Source organism: Ambystoma mexicanum, chromosome 4q (genome assembly GCF_040938575.1).
Source record: "Ambystoma mexicanum isolate Mex_15411 chromosome 4q, UKY_AmexF1_1, whole genome shotgun sequence".
NCBI lineage: Eukaryota > Metazoa > Chordata > Amphibia > Caudata > Ambystomatidae > Ambystoma > Ambystoma mexicanum.
The window spans coordinates 494,365,828-494,383,527 of NC_090928.1; the positions used below are offsets into that span (position 1 = coordinate 494,365,828).

Sequence of the window (17,700 nt, forward strand, 5' to 3'; positions counted from 1 at the left end):
GGCTTTTAGACCTGCTCTGAAAATGTGTTGGGAATTTGCCCTTCTTAAGTCAAGTGGGAGGCTATGCCATAGTCTTTGCCCAGCGACTGAAAAGCTACAGTCTCCTCAAGAAACACAGTTGGTCCTAGGAATAAGTAGGTATTGCTCTTCTGACCTTAAAGCCCGAATCAGGCGATATTGCTTTAATTTATTTGGCAAATAAATTGGTGCCAGTCCATTTAGACATTTGTACACCATGCACCCGATTTTAAATTTTATGCAGTCTCCACCGCTAACCAGTGCAATGACCGGTGAAGACCTGAGGTTGACGTGTTCTTGGCGACGTGGCAGTGTATTTAAGGCTGGTTCCCAGAAAGTGGGGCAAAGCTTTTTCCCTCCAGCAAATGTTTAGGACTGAATAAAATCACTTCCATTTTTTTTTTGGGTTTAGTTGTAGCCAATTTTCTTCCATCCACACTGCTATTTCTTCCAAACATTTACTCACCACACTGATGGCATATTTCATATCATCGAGTCTAATGTATAGCTGAGTATCATCAGCATAGGAATGAAATTGGAGATATTTCTCCAGAATGTACATTAGAACCCAGAGATATATATTAAAAAGAAGTGGGGAGTGTGCTGATCCCTGTGCGATGCTGCAGCTTTGCAAAAGAATTTCAGATAAGAAACCACCCTTTTTAAAACATTGCTTGCGCCCGGTGAAAAATGAAGTAAACCAATCAAGAGCGCAATAATCTACCTTCACAAGATTTTCAAACGGTCCAATAGAATGCCGTGGTCCATATCGAATGTGGCGGACAGGTCGAGCATCACAAGCATAGATATTTGCCTGCGTCCCCTGCCTGGAGTAGCTCATCCCATACCGCCAACAAAGCCGTCTCGGTCCCATGCTTGGGGGGAAACCTGGACTGTAGAGGATGGAGAAAACCACTATCTTCTGACTAGTGACAACCTTTTCCAGGACTTTTCCTGGCCATGGGAGACCCGCAATTGGACGATAGTTGTTTATAGTCCTCTGGGTCAAGTGTGGCTTTTTTAAGTAACCGGAGACAACTAATAATTTCAAGGAGTCAGGAACTACCCCCTGGCTTAATGACAGATTTACAAATTTAGTCATAAAAGGAGTGAGTTCAGAAGAAAGCAGTTTAGCGACTAAAGCAGGAGTTGGGAAAAGTAAGTGGGCTTTTATTGGGACATAAGAGCACAGATATCGTCTCCGGACACTTGCTTAAAGCTAAAATGAGCTGTCTCAGTCATTGCAGTCATTGGTAACTAAAGGTATCTTTATAGTAACAACGTCTGATTAGGATATAGAAACTGGCTCTCTAAGAGGCCGGAAATTGTTTTGAATGGTTACAATTTTGTCTCTAAAGAATGTATTCAGCCTGTTGGCATGGTTAAGAGACGAGTCTTTCACTGGGGTGTTAGTCTTAAGGTTGACAAAGTTAGCAATTGTTTTGAATAATTCTTGCGGACGACTGGCTGCAACAATGATTCTTTTAGACAAAAAATCAGATTTAGCTTGGATGACAGTCTTTTTATAGTTAATTAGTGCTGATCTTGCCGATTCAGCATGTTCAGGTGATTTCAAAAGGTACCATCTATTTTCGTGGTATTTGTGTTCCTTTTTTGACTGCATAAATTGCGAAGTATACCATAACTTAGATGAACTTTTATGGACAATAGTTCTTAAAGGAACCTATTTTGTACAGATCTTGTTCATAATTTGAGTCCCTTGTAAAAATAGGTAATTGCAGTCTTGCAGTAGGGCACAGTTGCTCAAAGCATTGCTTAATTCAGTTCCAGTGTTTAAAGATGTGAAGGCAGGCGCTCTGTTACCAGTCTTTAGCTTCTCCTCCTAACGCACGTTTTCATGACTTCATCAATCTTCAGGGAGGCTGAATTTCTTTGTTTTTTCAGGCGGGTCTGCATTTCTGTTTCAGGTGTGACAAGTTAATTAGCTCTGAGGATTCTGGTACTTGTCTTTTTCGCACTGGATTTTGCTGGCAGGTGACTGGAAGCAACTCCCTCCATAGCACAAATCTTCTGCTTGATGGGGGGAGGGGGAAAGCCATGGTTGTGGCTCTCCAATGTAAGGCATGATGGCCCTGCTGCACTGCCTTGTGCGCACGGGACTCCTGGAACAATGTTTAAAGATGTGAAGGCAGGCGCTTTTTTACCAGTCCTTTAGCTTCTCCTCCTAACGCACGTTTGATGAAGTCATGAAAACATGCGTTAGGAGGAGAAGCTAAAGACTGGTAACAAAGCGCCTGCCTTCACATCTTTAAACTTCAGTTCCAGGAATACCATCCAACTACTTTCTTTTTCGAGCCAATTTAGCACCCCCAGGGACTGGAATAGTGGTATTGTTTTAATTGGTCTTAATAGAGAATGTTCTGAGATAATGATCTGTCCATCTAATGGGAAATGTATTATTCGTAACAATCCCTTTTCCTCTGGCTAACACCACATCGAAGCAGTGGCCTAGGATATGTGAAGGTGTTTGATCCAAAATTGAGACCTTGTGTTGAAGTAGGAGTTCATGTAAAAGCTTGGAGTCTGGCTTGGTGGGATCTTCCAACCAGATGTTTAAGTCACCAATGCACAATAGTTGTTTATGTTTAGAGCCTATTGATATAAGGACGTCATCCAGACAATCTAAAAACAGAGCCTATGGCCGAGGCGGTCTATAAATCAATACCTTGTTTACTGAGTATTTAGGAGTCAACATGAAAGTTATTACACCTATCAATGCGAATACGGATAGCACTCACGGAAAACTTCTTCATGTGCCAAGGAAAATACTTTCAACAAATAAGAGGAACAAGCATGGGTTCAACGTTTGCACCTGATATAGCAAATCTGTACATGGACCATTTGGAAAAGAACATCTACAATGAAGACAATATATACAAACAGAACCTAATTGGATGGGTCAGATACAGCGACGATGTTTTCACCGTTTGGAGAGGCACTCTTTTAGAATTAGAATCTTTCCACACACGGCTCAACACCGTAGACCCATGTATCAAATTCACCATGCATTCAGACAAAGTCAGCATACCCTTCCTGGATCTGAACATTCAAACTACAGACGAAGGTGTTCTCGTCACTACCCTCTACAGGAAACCAACAGACAAAAACACACTGTTAAATTTTAAAAGCTTTCATCCTCAATCACTCAGGGAAAATCTCCCGTTCGGCCAATTTCTGAGGATACGGAGAAACTGTACAACCTTACCAGAATACGATAAAAATGGAAAAGACCTAGAACTCCGCCTAAAAGCAAGAGGGTACCCACCCAAAATCATACGAAGAGCACGAAGGACAGCAAGGCATACGAGTAGGGAAACATGTCTTACAAAGAGATCGAGAGTGGAACACGCTGAAAAAATGACATGCGTCACCACCTTCTCCCCAATAAGTAACTACATCCGAAAATCAGTCCTATCAAATTGGAACCTTCTACAAACAGAGGATCTTTGCCCCGAAAAGCCCAGATTTGCATTCAAAAGAAGCAAAAGATCGCCTAGTACTTACATACCCAGGCTCCATACAAAAATCCAACCAAACTAACCTGTGGGACCTTCCCCCTGTCATTGGACATCACAGATGTGGCAAATGCTCAGTCTGTAACCTCACGAAAGACCAAAAAACCATCTTGCTAAATGGCCTAGAATGGAAATACAAAACCTTCTCCAACTGCCGTACAAAGTGGAGTATATACGGCATACGGTGCCCCTGTGACTTACTATATATCGGCAAGAGCAAAAGAGAGGTGAGGCAGCGTATTTGTGAACACAGATCATGTCTAAAAAACGCAGTTGAAGATAAACCACTGGTTGCCCACTTCAGTAAACTCAAACATAAATATACAGACTTCCAGTGGGCGATCATCCAAACCATAGATGAAAAAGAACGAGGAGGTGACAGAGACCTAGCTCTGAGGAAATTGGAACAGAAATGGATCCACAGACTGGATACGGTGAAAAATGGATTAAACATTTGCATAGAGTGGAACCTCTTCTTCTAATACATAACCAACCGATGTACACCTCCATACAATTATCTCCCAGCACTGTACTTCCCAACCTTGCCCCTCCCACCATTAATCAATCAAGATGCAGAAAGTGGAACAATGAGGTTACAGCAAGGAGAAGCACGCCTGGTTTTTAAAAACCATCTAAAACCATGTCGGGTGTAGTGTTAAAAATATGTTTAAAAATGTTTTTTCAAAGCATCAAAAGTCTGTTTATCTAAACATGAACATGCCTCTATGAACGAATATACATGTTCAGTTCTATATTGTTGAGATTCAAGCTCATAATGTATACTGTGTTGTGTTTTTGTTGTTTTCAAAATGAACACCCGGACTACACAGACCCCCTACATACATTGCAATTACGGGACTAGTTCCCTGCACACACAGACCACGCCCTCCTCTGACGCGACATAGCAACAGTAACTAAGCCATAAACACACGTAGGCTCTCACTTTCTCCTCCCACGCACGCGCGGCAATTCGACCACTATTCGCTCGCACATGCGCAAATCACTCGCTCTCGCCTTTTTCTGATCACTCGCGTCCCCGGCATGACACAGCGCATGCGCGGTGCACGTTCAGCGACGAACAGAATACACAGCTCACTTCGGGAGCTCTTCCCAATACGAGAAGGTAAGCATTCCGCTCTCTCCTTCGGGATACTACAAGTACTGGCACCATAGGGACTGTTACATTTGACTGTCAGCCCCCATATATAAGAAATTATCGTTTCTCCTATAATAAATAGAGATTACCAAATGGGACACTCGTCCTCGCACAGTTAGCCACACTGTCTCACGATCTCTACACCGGTCAATAATAAGTCACCAGCACTTATTTTTCACGTGCATTTTGTTGTCAATTACATGACACAAGCAGGACACTTTTCTCTAACACATGCTGTGTCCTACGTGTTGTAGTGGATGCCTCTTCTGCAACTCAAGAGAACAATCTCTCCTTGGTCTGGCACACTTGGATCCGCCATTCCCCACGCATCATTTTGCCCCGAGACAAAATACTGTTGAAGACAGGTATGTCTGAGCACTGCATCATGCATTTTAGTTACTTATCTAGTAGAACCTTTTAAACAACACACGTTCCTTTTCTTGTTCCTTATACACAGTTTTGTCTGAGCAACACACGAAAGACTACTCGATTCCTTCCCATTTTACAGTCCTGAGGAAAGCTATGGAACAACCCACCATCAACACCTGCGTTGTTACATAGCTGGAAACACATTTGAGTGTCGACTCTTTTTCAGTGCATGCGCAGTAATATTGCACTTGATAACCTTGTTGTATTAACAATCATGTGTTGTTGACATTATATGCCGATACAATATAATGGAAATGCAATTCGTGAAAGTGGACTTTTAGTTTGTCTATCTATTATAAAAAAGGAAAAACTTGTTGTATGTTAAATAAAGAAGTTTTAGCACCTGTGAAAGTGTTGTTGGGTTCTACTATAAAGAAATACAAGTCCTACCAGTGTAGACTTGGTTTCATGTATGCCAGTGCGACACCTGTTAGTGTCTCAGAGGAAGAGGCAGCCAGAGTCCACCCCTTTTTCTGCAGTGTAAATTCGTCCTCCAGACTCAGGCCCCTCTATAAAACACAAAGAGGACCCCCCTTTTCCCTTTCTTAAAAACCACCAAACAGGCTTTGCGTCAGCGATTTGCGCTGACGTGGCCGTGTTATGGCATGCGTCGCGTGAAGTCTCTTCAGCAGCGAGCGCTTCAGTGACGGGAAAGATGGGAAATGAAGTCCCACACAGACACATGCGTCAAGAGCAGCAGTGAGGTAAAAAGTAAATACTCGCTTGAAATTTTACTAAAAGCGTATTAAACAAAGTACACGCCTATTAGACTAGTAATGTACACAATATTACTAAAAGCCAATCGGCAGAGGATTCACAGTTAAACTATAAACAGTTTCAAAAAAACAGTTCTTAATGTATTTCAGCTCATTTCGTCTGGCAAAATTGCATGCATACACCTGCTTGATGTTAACTAGTGCTAAAGCGTGTGGAAGATGAACCAGAGGTTTTTAGCCTCACAGGTGGGAGCAGGAAGAGGGCCAAAAAAGACTGCAAGAGAGCAACAGGAAAGGAGGGAGCAGGAGTGCCGATGAGGAGAATCTCAGTCTTACTGGCATTCAGACAGAGATCATTAGCAGCACACCACTCCTGGATAGCAGACAGTCAGAGATGAGAGACGAAGAGGTCGCGGAAGGGAGTCTGAAAATGAGTTGAGTGTCATCCGCATAGCACTGAACGTTGGGGCAGAGAGCAGCAATGTGGTGGGCAAGAAGTGCCAGGTATTGATTGAACAGTCAGGTAGAGGGGTTAGACCCCTGGGGGAAACAGAGGGAGATCGAGGAGAGGAAGGACCCAAGTTGGACCTGGGAGGGTCGATCAGAGAGGAAAGAGGTGGGCCAGGCCAGGGCCTGATCAGTGATACCCAGGTTATCATGGAGACGGTTGAGCATGATGGCATGGTTGACCGTGTCAAAGGCAGAAGAGAGATCAAGTAAGGTGAGGACACATGGGGTGTTGGAATCGAGGTTGGAGAGCAGGTCTTCACGGATGTTCAGGAGAGCAGTTTCCGTGCTTCTGGCTGCTCTGAAGCCAGACTGATGGTCATGGAGGCAACCAACAGATTCAGTGTGAAGATTAAGCTGAGATGGCCTGCTTTTCCAGGAGTATGCCCAGGAAAGGAGTGATGGAGATTGGGCGATAGTTAGCTGGGCAGGAAGGGTCGGCTGAGGGTTTCTTCAGAAGTGGGTACACAAGGTAGTGCTTCAGGGGGGATGGGAAGACTCCAGTGGCAAAGGAGTGGTTGCAGAAGTCAGCCAAAGTAGGAGCCAGGGTGTCAATATGGTCCTTGATGGTTTTGGAGGAACAGGGGTGAACCTGTTTTGACGAAACTTTCATAGATCGGACTTGCCTAGAAACCTCGTCAGGGGAGAACAGGGGAAAAGCAGAGAAGGAGGGGGAGAGGTGGCCAGAGGAAGAATGGGAAGTAGAGGGAGGAAGAGAGAGGGGATCGGATGTCCTGAGTTTTAGAGATTAAACTTTTCTGGTGCATTTATTTACATGGTAATGGCACGCACTTTGTAGCAAGCTTTACAATTTAAGGTTCATGTCCAGTGGAAATACTAATTTGTTGTCCCTTGTTCCTAATCTGGTTTTTGATCCTGTTTCTATCATTTTAGAAATTTGGTATGTATTATCAATTCACTGACTTATGCATTATTTGACACTGTTTCATACAATTTGTATCATCTTTTGCAATTATATTTTGTATGATATGATTTCATGTGTATGTGGATGTATGACAGCCTTGAGGAAGACCTAGTGTCGAAACACGTGTTGGCTGTAGACTTTGTAGTCTTGTGACTGAGGGAACAATCAGTCTAATTTGGAATAAACCACTTTGAAACATACCATGTTGGAATTGTAAAAGAATATGTATTATTTCTTTGAATATCTTTAGAGCATGCGTGACAGCTCGGCCATATCATTTTCTTAGTTTATTAAAGGAAGTTTAGGGTATTACCTCTGGGTTTTGAGCAACTCTGCAGGCTTCCTCACATTATAGCGCATGAGCCTAAGTGCACGATATACTGGTTATACTCGACGCTCTTTCGTCTCTAAAACATGATATTCAACACCAGCAAAGGCGACATTGGTTTTGCTGTCTAAATATATTTTTCTTTTTTACTTTCCTTGTATTTCAGAGACTGTACAGGTGCCATTGTCTAAAAGGGTACGCTTTGTTGGCCCAGGTGGTTATAACTTAAAAAGGCTTCAGGCTGAAACAGGTAAACATATATTTCCACTCTCATGTGGTGGTGTGAGAAAGGCTCTTCTCTGACTATTACATTGTAGTTCTACATGAAAACGTTTTTCCTGTAAAAACTCAATACCCAAACCATAAAGTATCACAAAGTGATCTGTATCTCTCTAGGAATGCTTTTTCACTAGTTTAATCCTACGTTTTCTTTTAGTTATGTTAATTACATGAACTAAGGTGAAGGCTGCATCAGTGTTGTTGAGCTTCATGGTTAAGATTTTTTTTTCAGCTAGATGTTATCTCGTTTTTTTTCTTCAACCCTGTGTTTTAGAATGTCACTGACTCATTTTTGCCCTATTTCAAGTTTAAAAGTCTTGCCAGATTGCCTCTGCAATACGTTTGGAAATAACTATTATCCCAAGAGATGATGACCCCCTGCTGAGGTTTATAAGCTATAAGCACGTAGTGCTAGTAGCAATAAAGCATTTGGAGTTGTGGTGGTGAAGAAAATTATATTAGTTTAATAATGAGTAAAGTGTTAGTACAATTAATGTAGTTTCATTTTGTAATATTACAATAACCAGGTTGTATTTTGAAAGTATTTTAATTGTAATCTTGGTTGGACTGGAACAGTTTTAGCATGAACTTGCTCCAAGTGCAATGTTGAAGTGTTTTTTCCTTTACAAAGGTGAAATGATTGGTGGGGTGCTCGAGCCCGAGCAAGATGGCTGCAAGCTCCAGAAGCTCTGATAGTGCTGGAGGAATGCTGGCAACTCTCTCCCTCCACAGGCCCCGGACAGCAACTTCAATGGTTCAGCAGGGAGGCGAATAGCCCCGGAATCTCTGATCCAAAAATCAGCCGCGGAGTACCTCTGGCTCCGGCTCTATGAACGACTGAGAAATGAGGGCTGCCTGGGATTGAGCACCTACTGAGCGCGTGCAGCACCAAGCCGCCTCCAGGCACAGACCGGATCACTGATGTGATCCCTTTAGAGGATGCATACATTAATGCTGGCAGGGGTGCACATCCACCGGAAGATACAGAGGTGAGCTGCAGAGAATCTCCCCCCTCCCACCCGGACCCAGCGCAGTGGATGAATCTGGGCCCGTAGTGGAAGCGAGGGATAGCACAAGACGCATCTTTGCCGACCCCAGGGGCCGCCACTGAGCACAAACAGCTCCTTGGGCCGAGCGCCTACCTTCACCTTATCTACTTCCACCCTGCCTCCTATGGGACAATGGCCTCACCAGTGCAGCACTCCCCATAAATGCACACACTAGGGGGACAACGATCTGCCTACCCTGAAGCAAGGGATTACAGTGAGCACTCCCACTCTGCTCCTGGCGAACTGTCACCTATGCTGGTCTGCTCTCCGGAACGACACGATTGCCCCTAGCTACAGCAACCTCCCAGAAATAACGGCCGGGGTGCACCGGTGGCATCCCTGGGCCTGAGTTGCAGCCGGTCAGGACACCTTGCTCCGTTGGTGAACACTTATATCCCCAACCACACCGATGGGACCCGGAAAAATATAGAACTGCGGGCTATTAAGCGCACGGAAGTCCAACTCCCTGCCATCAGGGGTGGAACACTCAGCTCGTGGACAGTGGGCACTGCACTACACCAGAGCCGGGGGGCAGCGGAGGGTCTGCCCATAAACGCCTTTAAGGCGCCTCTGGGCGCGCATCCAGCACCATCTCGCAAACTCCATTACCAACCTACCAGCCTTTCTCTGCCCAATCCTGGACTCTTCCCCCAATACATGGCCCATCGCTTAACTTCTGCCACTGCTCCATATTGCACCCCTGCTTGGAACTGGATCTGTGATACATGTGCAAGTGACCCAGAGGGCTGCATCAATGGACGATCCTAGTGCTATGCTACTGGTACATCCGGACACATCCACAACTATACCGGTAGATACTGTCAACATTGATGCCCTACCATGCCGCTCTGGTGAGGCACAAGACGACAATGGATATTCCGGCGCAGCTACAGTTCATCCTGGCGCAAATGAAAATCACTGGTCAACGGACACAGGAGACCAACACAACGGTCCAGGATATTAAACGCGATCTACAGGATGTCCAGACGAGATAGAATGCACAGGCAGAAAGGACAGACAATGAACAATTCATTAGCTCACTGGAGGACAACCACTTAACTACAACAACGGAGCTGGATGGGGTCATCCGGGAAATACAACATCTTGGTGCAAGAAAACTGATCGAGACGCAATAACCTCAGGATGGTGGACCTGCCAGAAAACACAGAGGGTCCAGACCTTGAAACGTTTATGTACAATTTCCTGCAGGATGTGCTCCACATAGATAATCCCCGGGACTACTCCATCGAGAGGATCCATCAGACTACATGTGGTCAGACCAGGTACCGGCCGACAGGCCGAGGGGTCAGGGGATCCTCCCGGTAACGGCTCTGAGGGACCGGAAGCTACCGGGTCTTCACCCGAGGGGCCACGCCCTAGTACCGGCAATATGTCAGAGGGGGTGCTTATACGCAGTTCTACCGGCAGATCCGCGGAGGGTAAAACACATAGCAGGCCTCGGCCTGAGGAACAGGGTAGGCCCCATGATCCACACTTGAGTCCTGGACGGGTTGGGGCCCAGTGAGCCGAGCAACACAGCGCAGGCACGTGGAAGTCAGCTCGACAAAATGGCTGCCGTGCCAGACATTCCGGACATCCGCCCGATGTTAAGATGGATTTCTGAACTCTGACCTGGTGAGCAGAGGTTCAGAAGGCCAGCCTAGTTTCTTGGAACAGGGGTAACCTTCTGGTCAAGCCAGACCAATCAAGGTAGCTATGGCGGCGGTCAAGACTAGGTCTCAGGAAGGGTGAGGGTGACTGAAAGACCTCAATGAGCACACAGAATAAAGGACACTTACAAATCACTCCCAGTCAGGTGTATATATATCAAAAATACAAATACATTTATTCCAAGGCCTTTGCAATTCAACACACAGTAAGAAAATCACAGCAATACTATTAAACCAACACAATCCTACATATATGCAAGACCAATGGGGTTCAAAGGATGAATGCACCAAATGGGTCCACAGGTGGTCAGTCATAATGTAGAATGCAATAATGTCGACAGTCAAAATGTAGAAACATTTTTTTAGAAAACAATGTCGAAAACCAATAATGTCGAATTGTTTCTACATTTTTTCGAATTTTTCGAAAAAATAAATAAATATATAATTAAAATGTGTTGAGTATGAGGGGTGAGAGGGTGGTGGAGGGGTGGCCGGCGGGTGTTGGGTGAGTGGGGTTGGGGGGGACCCCCCCTAGTTAATGATACTCTTCTTGTTTATGTATTTATTGATAGTGCTAATTGACATTTTTTCGACATTTTTTTTTCTAAAAATTGACTTTTCATTATATGTATAGGTTTTCGACATTATTGTTTTCTACATTTTTTTTCGACATTTTTGTAAGTCGACATTTTTTTTTCTACATTACGACTATAAACCGGGTCCACAACCTAAACAGGGAAGGAAGCAGGCAGTGCAAATAGACTTTAGGCCCTTCTGTATCAAACAGAATCCTAACTGAACGGCAGTCCAATCCCTAAAATGAGGAGCCTAAAGCCCAAATGTACTTGCGAAACTGGCGCATGCGGTAGTTCAAACGGGCAAAGCAGGGTCTTTTATATGGGCTGTAGAAGCTCAGGAAGGTAGGTGAAGTGATGCAGAATAGGTTCCCACTACTCCAGGAGGGTCTCCACTTGAGGGCAGAGTCGATTCCAAGAGTTGGGAATAATTCGCTAGTTTGCACTAGCAGTGGAAAGGAGAGGGGCCCTCATGGGCCACTTGTGTGTAAAAATGGATGGATGCGCTAGGGGCCACCAGTTAGGGTTGCAATTACTCACCGGCGCACTCCAGACCAAACTTCGGCAGTCGAGTCTACTTCGGTTGCAGGTTCAAATGCAGCAATCTCGCAGCTGTACGGCTTTCAGCGACAAAGATACAGCGTTGCTTCCCCTACAGGACAGTGGCAATTTCTCCGCTCCTGGTGGATGGCTTAGGCCAGTTCCGCTGTAGCAGGCTTCAGGGCACAGGGGACCACAGCTGCAATGAATTTGCAAAGTTCGTCACCACGGCTGGGCGATACAGCTTCCGCGTAAACTCTGGTTCGGGCAGACTCACTTTACTCCAGACCTGGGAACACCAAGTGTACGGAATTCAGTGCGAGAGTGCCGTGAACACAGAACTTGTGATGTGCCAAGTTTCAAGGGCCTCCTTGAAACGGCAGCGGTATCAGGGCAAAACGTCTGCGCAAGCTGTTCAGTCCACTGGTTGGCCCAGGGACACTTCCGAAAAGGCTTACTTGCAGGTTAAGGTGAAGATTCCGAGAATAGTGGGTCACACTATTCTAATGGATTCGAAGCGTCTTCACAGACCTTCTAGGAAAACCAGATGCAGCGGGGTCCAGCGGGACGACAGCAGGCTCAGGGTGCCAAATCTTCCAGCGGGTCACCAGCGGTTCCTCAACTCGGCCTCTTAGTTTCAGGATATTTGGATCCTTTCCTTCGTTCAGTGAGAACTCCAGAGATCGACATGGTTTGGGTGTTTGGGGCCTTCTCTTATCCAGACTCTCCTTCGCGCCAAAACGAAGAGGACCCAATGGGAGATCTGCTCACATACAGGCATACCATACATGGACCACAGTGGTCCCAGGCATTCACAGAACTCCAGACTCTCTGGCACCCAGGATGTGTACTGGGGCGCGCACACGAGGCATGCAGAAGCTCGCGAAAGCTTGGCACTTTGTGGGAAAATGCATGCCTAAATAAGGACTGGCCTGGTTCGGCTCGACCTGGGGAAGGTGAAGGGGCAAGATGGCCAAAGGACAGGACAAAGAACCTCGTGGCATGGCCGTTTTGGAGCCAGGCCACCTATCTGTGCCAAACAAGGTCATTGCGGTTTACCTGGCAAGAAAGGATTAAAAATATGCAAAATAAGCTGCCACCAGCCCTGTACAAGGCACATCTGCACTTCTCCTAAAAAATCCTTTGAGAAAATCTAGGGCCTTTGGAAATGACCAGACCTAACTGCACTGTACTCTAAGGTACATTGTACACTTGTTACATGTTGCAGAAAAGTTGCAACAAGGACTAAGGGAAACAAAGTCTCCCAGTTCTGACTGTCTTTAAAGGCATGTCAGTATCCCCATTAAAAGTGAGCGAAAAGCCCAGGCGAGTGCCGTGTTCCTCTGGTAAAGTCAGACTATGGTGTTTCAACATCAGCAAAAAGTTGGGGGGTACACAACTGGAGGGAAAACTACACATGAAATGGAAATCTTTCCTAACACCCGATACCGCACCAAGGCAGGGAGCAGTTGGAGGAATGTGTGTCAAGGTGGGACTGGTGTCAACCAGGTATGTGGCCTACAGCCTACCCTTCCTTTGCGCAAGGCAGGTTTCCGCTGTGTCCGTATGGGCAGAGCACACGACTCCAGCTGCCGCCCGCTACCCCGTCAATATTGCCTACCACTCTGGCCTGTGAGGAGCCGAAGTCCTCACGCTGCGTCCCACAGCAAGAACGGGCATCCCGATGCAGAAGGACGTGGTCACCTTAGCCAAAAAGGGCTGGCTCAAGCACCACTCAGTCCAGCCGGTCAGTCGCCGCCTGGATGCCAAGTACAGGCAGTTGGAGGGGGATACACTCTTGCTATCGGCCCACCCTCAGCCACACTCCTCGGTGATCGCTGCACCGTCTCTATACTCCAAACCTCATTCATCCTATGCCTCTTCCTCCGCGGCGCTGTTAGGCAAGGAGGAGAAGATCCAACGCGTCCCTGCATCTTCGTCAGGTCAACGCGCTAATGCCATGCTGGCAGCCATTAACCAGAGGCTTTGGCGGGAAATTGCGAATTTCCTCCCAGAGCTTCTGGCGCAGCGCCAATCACGATTTAAGGCAGGATTGGCAGAGGCCAAGATAGTGGCACAAGACGACATGGAGTCCACCGTGGCCCACATTGACACCTCTGGCCAGGCCATCTGCATAGCCACGGACATCAGAAGAACAGCCTGGCTCTGTGCTACTAAATTCAACCCGGACGTCCAGGAACGCATATTAGATCTTCGGTTCGAGGGGAGTGACTTCTTCCACTCCACCACAGACGAGGAGCTGGACAAAAAGAAAACCGGCTCTCAAACGGCCAAGTCTTTATCCATCCTTACGAAGGCCACGCCCAAAAACGTACACCGCATCACAGCAGCGCTTGACAAGGGGCATACATACTGAGGGTTCCGCAGCTTCCAAGAGCGGAGGTCCAGGCAGCCTGACCGTTCGCCCCACCCAGCATCGACGCAAGCAACAAAAAGGGGGGATGGAGTAAGGGCTTTTTCCAATCCCCCTCCTCCGCAAAAGTCTCATATGGAAAGAAGGCATGACCCGCCCCTTTCTCCATGCACATTTTTGGTGCCAGAATTTCGCGGACCCCTGTATCCTCTCGGTAGTATCCAAGGGGTAGCGCCTCCCTATCCCACCTCTCCTCCCTCCTCCCCTCCACTCCCACAGGTTGGGACAGCAACTCATTTGGGGGAGATATGGTCGCTCGTCGAGAGCCAGGCAGTGGAGGAAGTCCCAGCCTCCCAGCGAGGCTTGGGCTTTTACTCCATGATTTTTGCCATTCAGAAAAAGAACCAGGCGGGCCTGAGAGTTGTGCTGGACCTTTCCATCCTCACCCTCTCCCTACCTCTACAAAAATCCAAGATGGTTATGCCAGCTTTGATAGCAGAGTCATTGTGCAAGGGAGACTGGTTGTGCTCCCTGGATCTGAAGGGCGCGTACTTGCACGTCCCGATCTGGCAGCCTCCTTGTTCTTTTCTACAGTTCAGTATCATGGGCTACCATTTCCAATACAAGGTGCTTCTTTTCGGTCTCAACTCGGCCCCCAGGGTCTTTACCAGGCTGATGAATACAGTGGCGGCCCTACTCAGGTCGCAGGGCCACCACATCTACCCGTACCTCGACGACTGGCTCGTCAGGGCGACATCTCCGGAAGCAGTGCACCACACGCCCCATGCTCTTATGAACACACTGCACAAGCTGGGGTTTTCTCTCAATCTCATGAAGTCGCAGCTGCAGCCTATGCAGAGACTGAACACCTTGGGTCTCATCCAGGACACGTGCTCCGAGAAAGTTTTTCCTTCTGAGGGCAAGATCGCGGCCATCAAGAGGGCCACGACACTCTTCCTCAGCAGAGTAGTGACCTCGGCCTGGTGGTATCAACACCTACTTGGTCTCATGGCAGCTGTCCTCTTGGCCGTCCCCCACACGAGACTCAGGATGAGGAGGATACAGCTGCACTTTGCAGCATCCTGGAACCAGGAGCGAGTCTCCCAGTCGGAGATCCTCAACGTTGCTCCGTCGCTACACCCGGACCTCACATGGTGGTCCAGGGACTGCAACCTGCGGACGGGCAAGCCTTTCCGGCAACCTACCCCACAGGTCACTCGAGGGTTGGGGGGTCCACCCTTGATAACCAGTGCATCTCCTCCCTGCCACACAACCTTCCAGATTCACGTCCACCACCCCTAACCATGCACGACTCATACGGCGTGTTCCCCATAACATTCATCGCACTCAACAACTGAATTACCAAGGACGGCTACGACCTTTCCTACATTGGAATCTGCCATGGCGCTTCTCTTCGGGACGGCGCCCGTCCACGGGCACCCGGAGACTACGATCCAGCGCACAAAGTGCTTCCAATCAGGTGACCAAACGCCGGCAACAGGCGGCCAATCGCCAGCAGACTCCCCGTGCAGCGTCAAGGGTCACGTGACGCGGACCCGCGTTTCCCTCGTGACTGTATCACGTGATTAATTCAACACAGTCAAAAGGACAGGGGAAACGCGGAACAAATGCTTCACAGCTGCTTTTCGGAGTGCTGCACGGCGTTTTTGGATCTCGCTTAGAATTCGGATTTCTTTGACCACGGAACGTTTCACGGATTGCTTTTGGTCTCTTCCTCAGGCTCAGGCGAACTTTAATCTTCAGGCTTCAAAACCTTTGGTTTTGAACTTTGGATATTGGACCTTGGTTATTGTTTTCTTGGCTTTCGACCCTGGACTGTTAACGGATTGTTTACGGATCATCCTCTGGCTATCTGACCTACAGGTGTTTTCCATCAAGAGTGCCCACAAGGACCCTTCTGTTCCCCTAACCCTTTGAGGCATCCTGACCAGCACATTTAAGCCCTTTATCTTCTTCCACCATATTGCATTGTGATAATTGTGACTGTCTGCCCTAATCATTTATTGCCTTACAGTGGTCAGGGAGTCCTTCCGGTGTTCCTGGTTCCAGCTTGACGGCACTCCACACCTGTGGCCTCAAGAATTGCATTGGTAGTGTTATTATTTCTATCGGTGTGATACTTGGGGACGGAGGTATCTTCATCTACACGACCATCAAGATCACAACAGTACCACATCAATGGGCTGGAACTGAATGCCGTCTGGCTGGTTCACAGAGCCTTCCTTGCGGTTATCCAGGGCAAGGTCGTCCTCATTCAGACAGACAACTCGATCAGCATGTTCTATGTCAACAAGCAGGGAGGTACCAGATTCCCCCCTCCCCCCACTGTGCAGACTTGCAGTCAGCATGTGGGAATGGGCCCTGGAGAACATCTACCTCACGGCCGTCCACCTGCCGGGAGAATCCAACCTGGAGGCAGACAGGCTCAGCAGACTGGAAGCGGACAACTACGAGTGGCAGTTAAATGACCTAGTACTGCAGGAGATTTTCTACAAATGGGGACACCCCCAGGTGGACCTCTTTGCCTCTTGGGACAACATGAAGTGCCAACTGTTTGCCTCCTGGCAGGGGCATGGCCCAGGCTCCCTGGGCGATGCATTCCAGATTCTGTGGAATGGAATGACAGTATATGCCTTCCCGCCCACACCGCTGGTAAACAGGGTGATGGGCAAGATCAAGGAGTCTCCCCACCTCAGCATCATTCTACTAGCACCATGGTGGCCAGCCAGGGCATGGTTCTTGGAGCGGTTTAGCCTCTCGGACAGGCTTCCCATTCACCATTCCGACGGACCCCGCACATTTTCTGGCGCAGCAGGGGGGCAGGGTCATCCACCGCGCTCCACAGAAACTAGCCCTCACAGCGTGGTTTCTGAACAGGTCACGCCAAGTCACTTCAGCCTCTCCCAGGCTAATCTAGAGATCATACAGGGCGCCAGGAGCAAATCTACCTGGGCCCAGTATAAGAGCAAGTGGACCAGTTTCTGCCACTGGGCGGACTCTAGGAGTATCAACCCCCTGGCATGTACCTTGAACGACATGCTCTCCTTCTCAGTGCACCTCGCCCATTCTGGCGTGCAGGTGGGCACTTGCCGCACTTACATAGCAGCCATTTGGGCTTACAGAAACTCGGAGGAAGAGATCTTTTCCTCTTCCAAGCCGATTGTCAAGAAACATTTGACGTGTCTCGCCAGGCTCTACCGGCCCATCGAGGCCGCACCCCGTGTGGGACCTCAACATAGTTTTGGGTGCCCTGGCGTACAAACCATTTGAACCAATGGCGTCCGCATGCATTAGGCTGGTCACCATTAAGACCGCCTTGCTAGTCGGCCTCGGCTCGGAGAATCAGCGAAATCCAGGCGCTGGTCGCCTGTTATGGTAATACATGCACAGGTCTCCTTAGAACCTTGTGCATGTAGATTCCATTTGAGAGTGCCTCGCCAGTTGATTCTTCCACTGCAGCTACCTGGGGGCCTCAAATAAAGCTCTTCTCTTCTCCCATACCTTGTGCCTCTTTATTCCATATGGCGACGAGGCACTGTACCCCGAGGCCCCCAGGAGCGTATTAGGTCACCTGATT

The 17,700-nt window shown here is 47.8% G+C and overlaps 1 protein-coding gene across 1 annotated transcript in view; it reads left to right on the plus strand.

Moving 5' to 3' along the window:
- PNPT1 (polyribonucleotide nucleotidyltransferase 1) overlaps positions 1-17,700 on the plus strand; it is a 1,336,943-nt gene that overhangs the window by 1,084,783 nt on the left and 234,460 nt on the right. Inside the window, exon 23 of the mRNA XM_069608057.1 lies at positions 7,782-7,865. Coding sequence (XP_069464158.1) covers positions 7,782-7,865 — 84 coding nt within the window. The remainder of the gene's footprint in view (positions 1-7,781; positions 7,866-17,700) is intronic.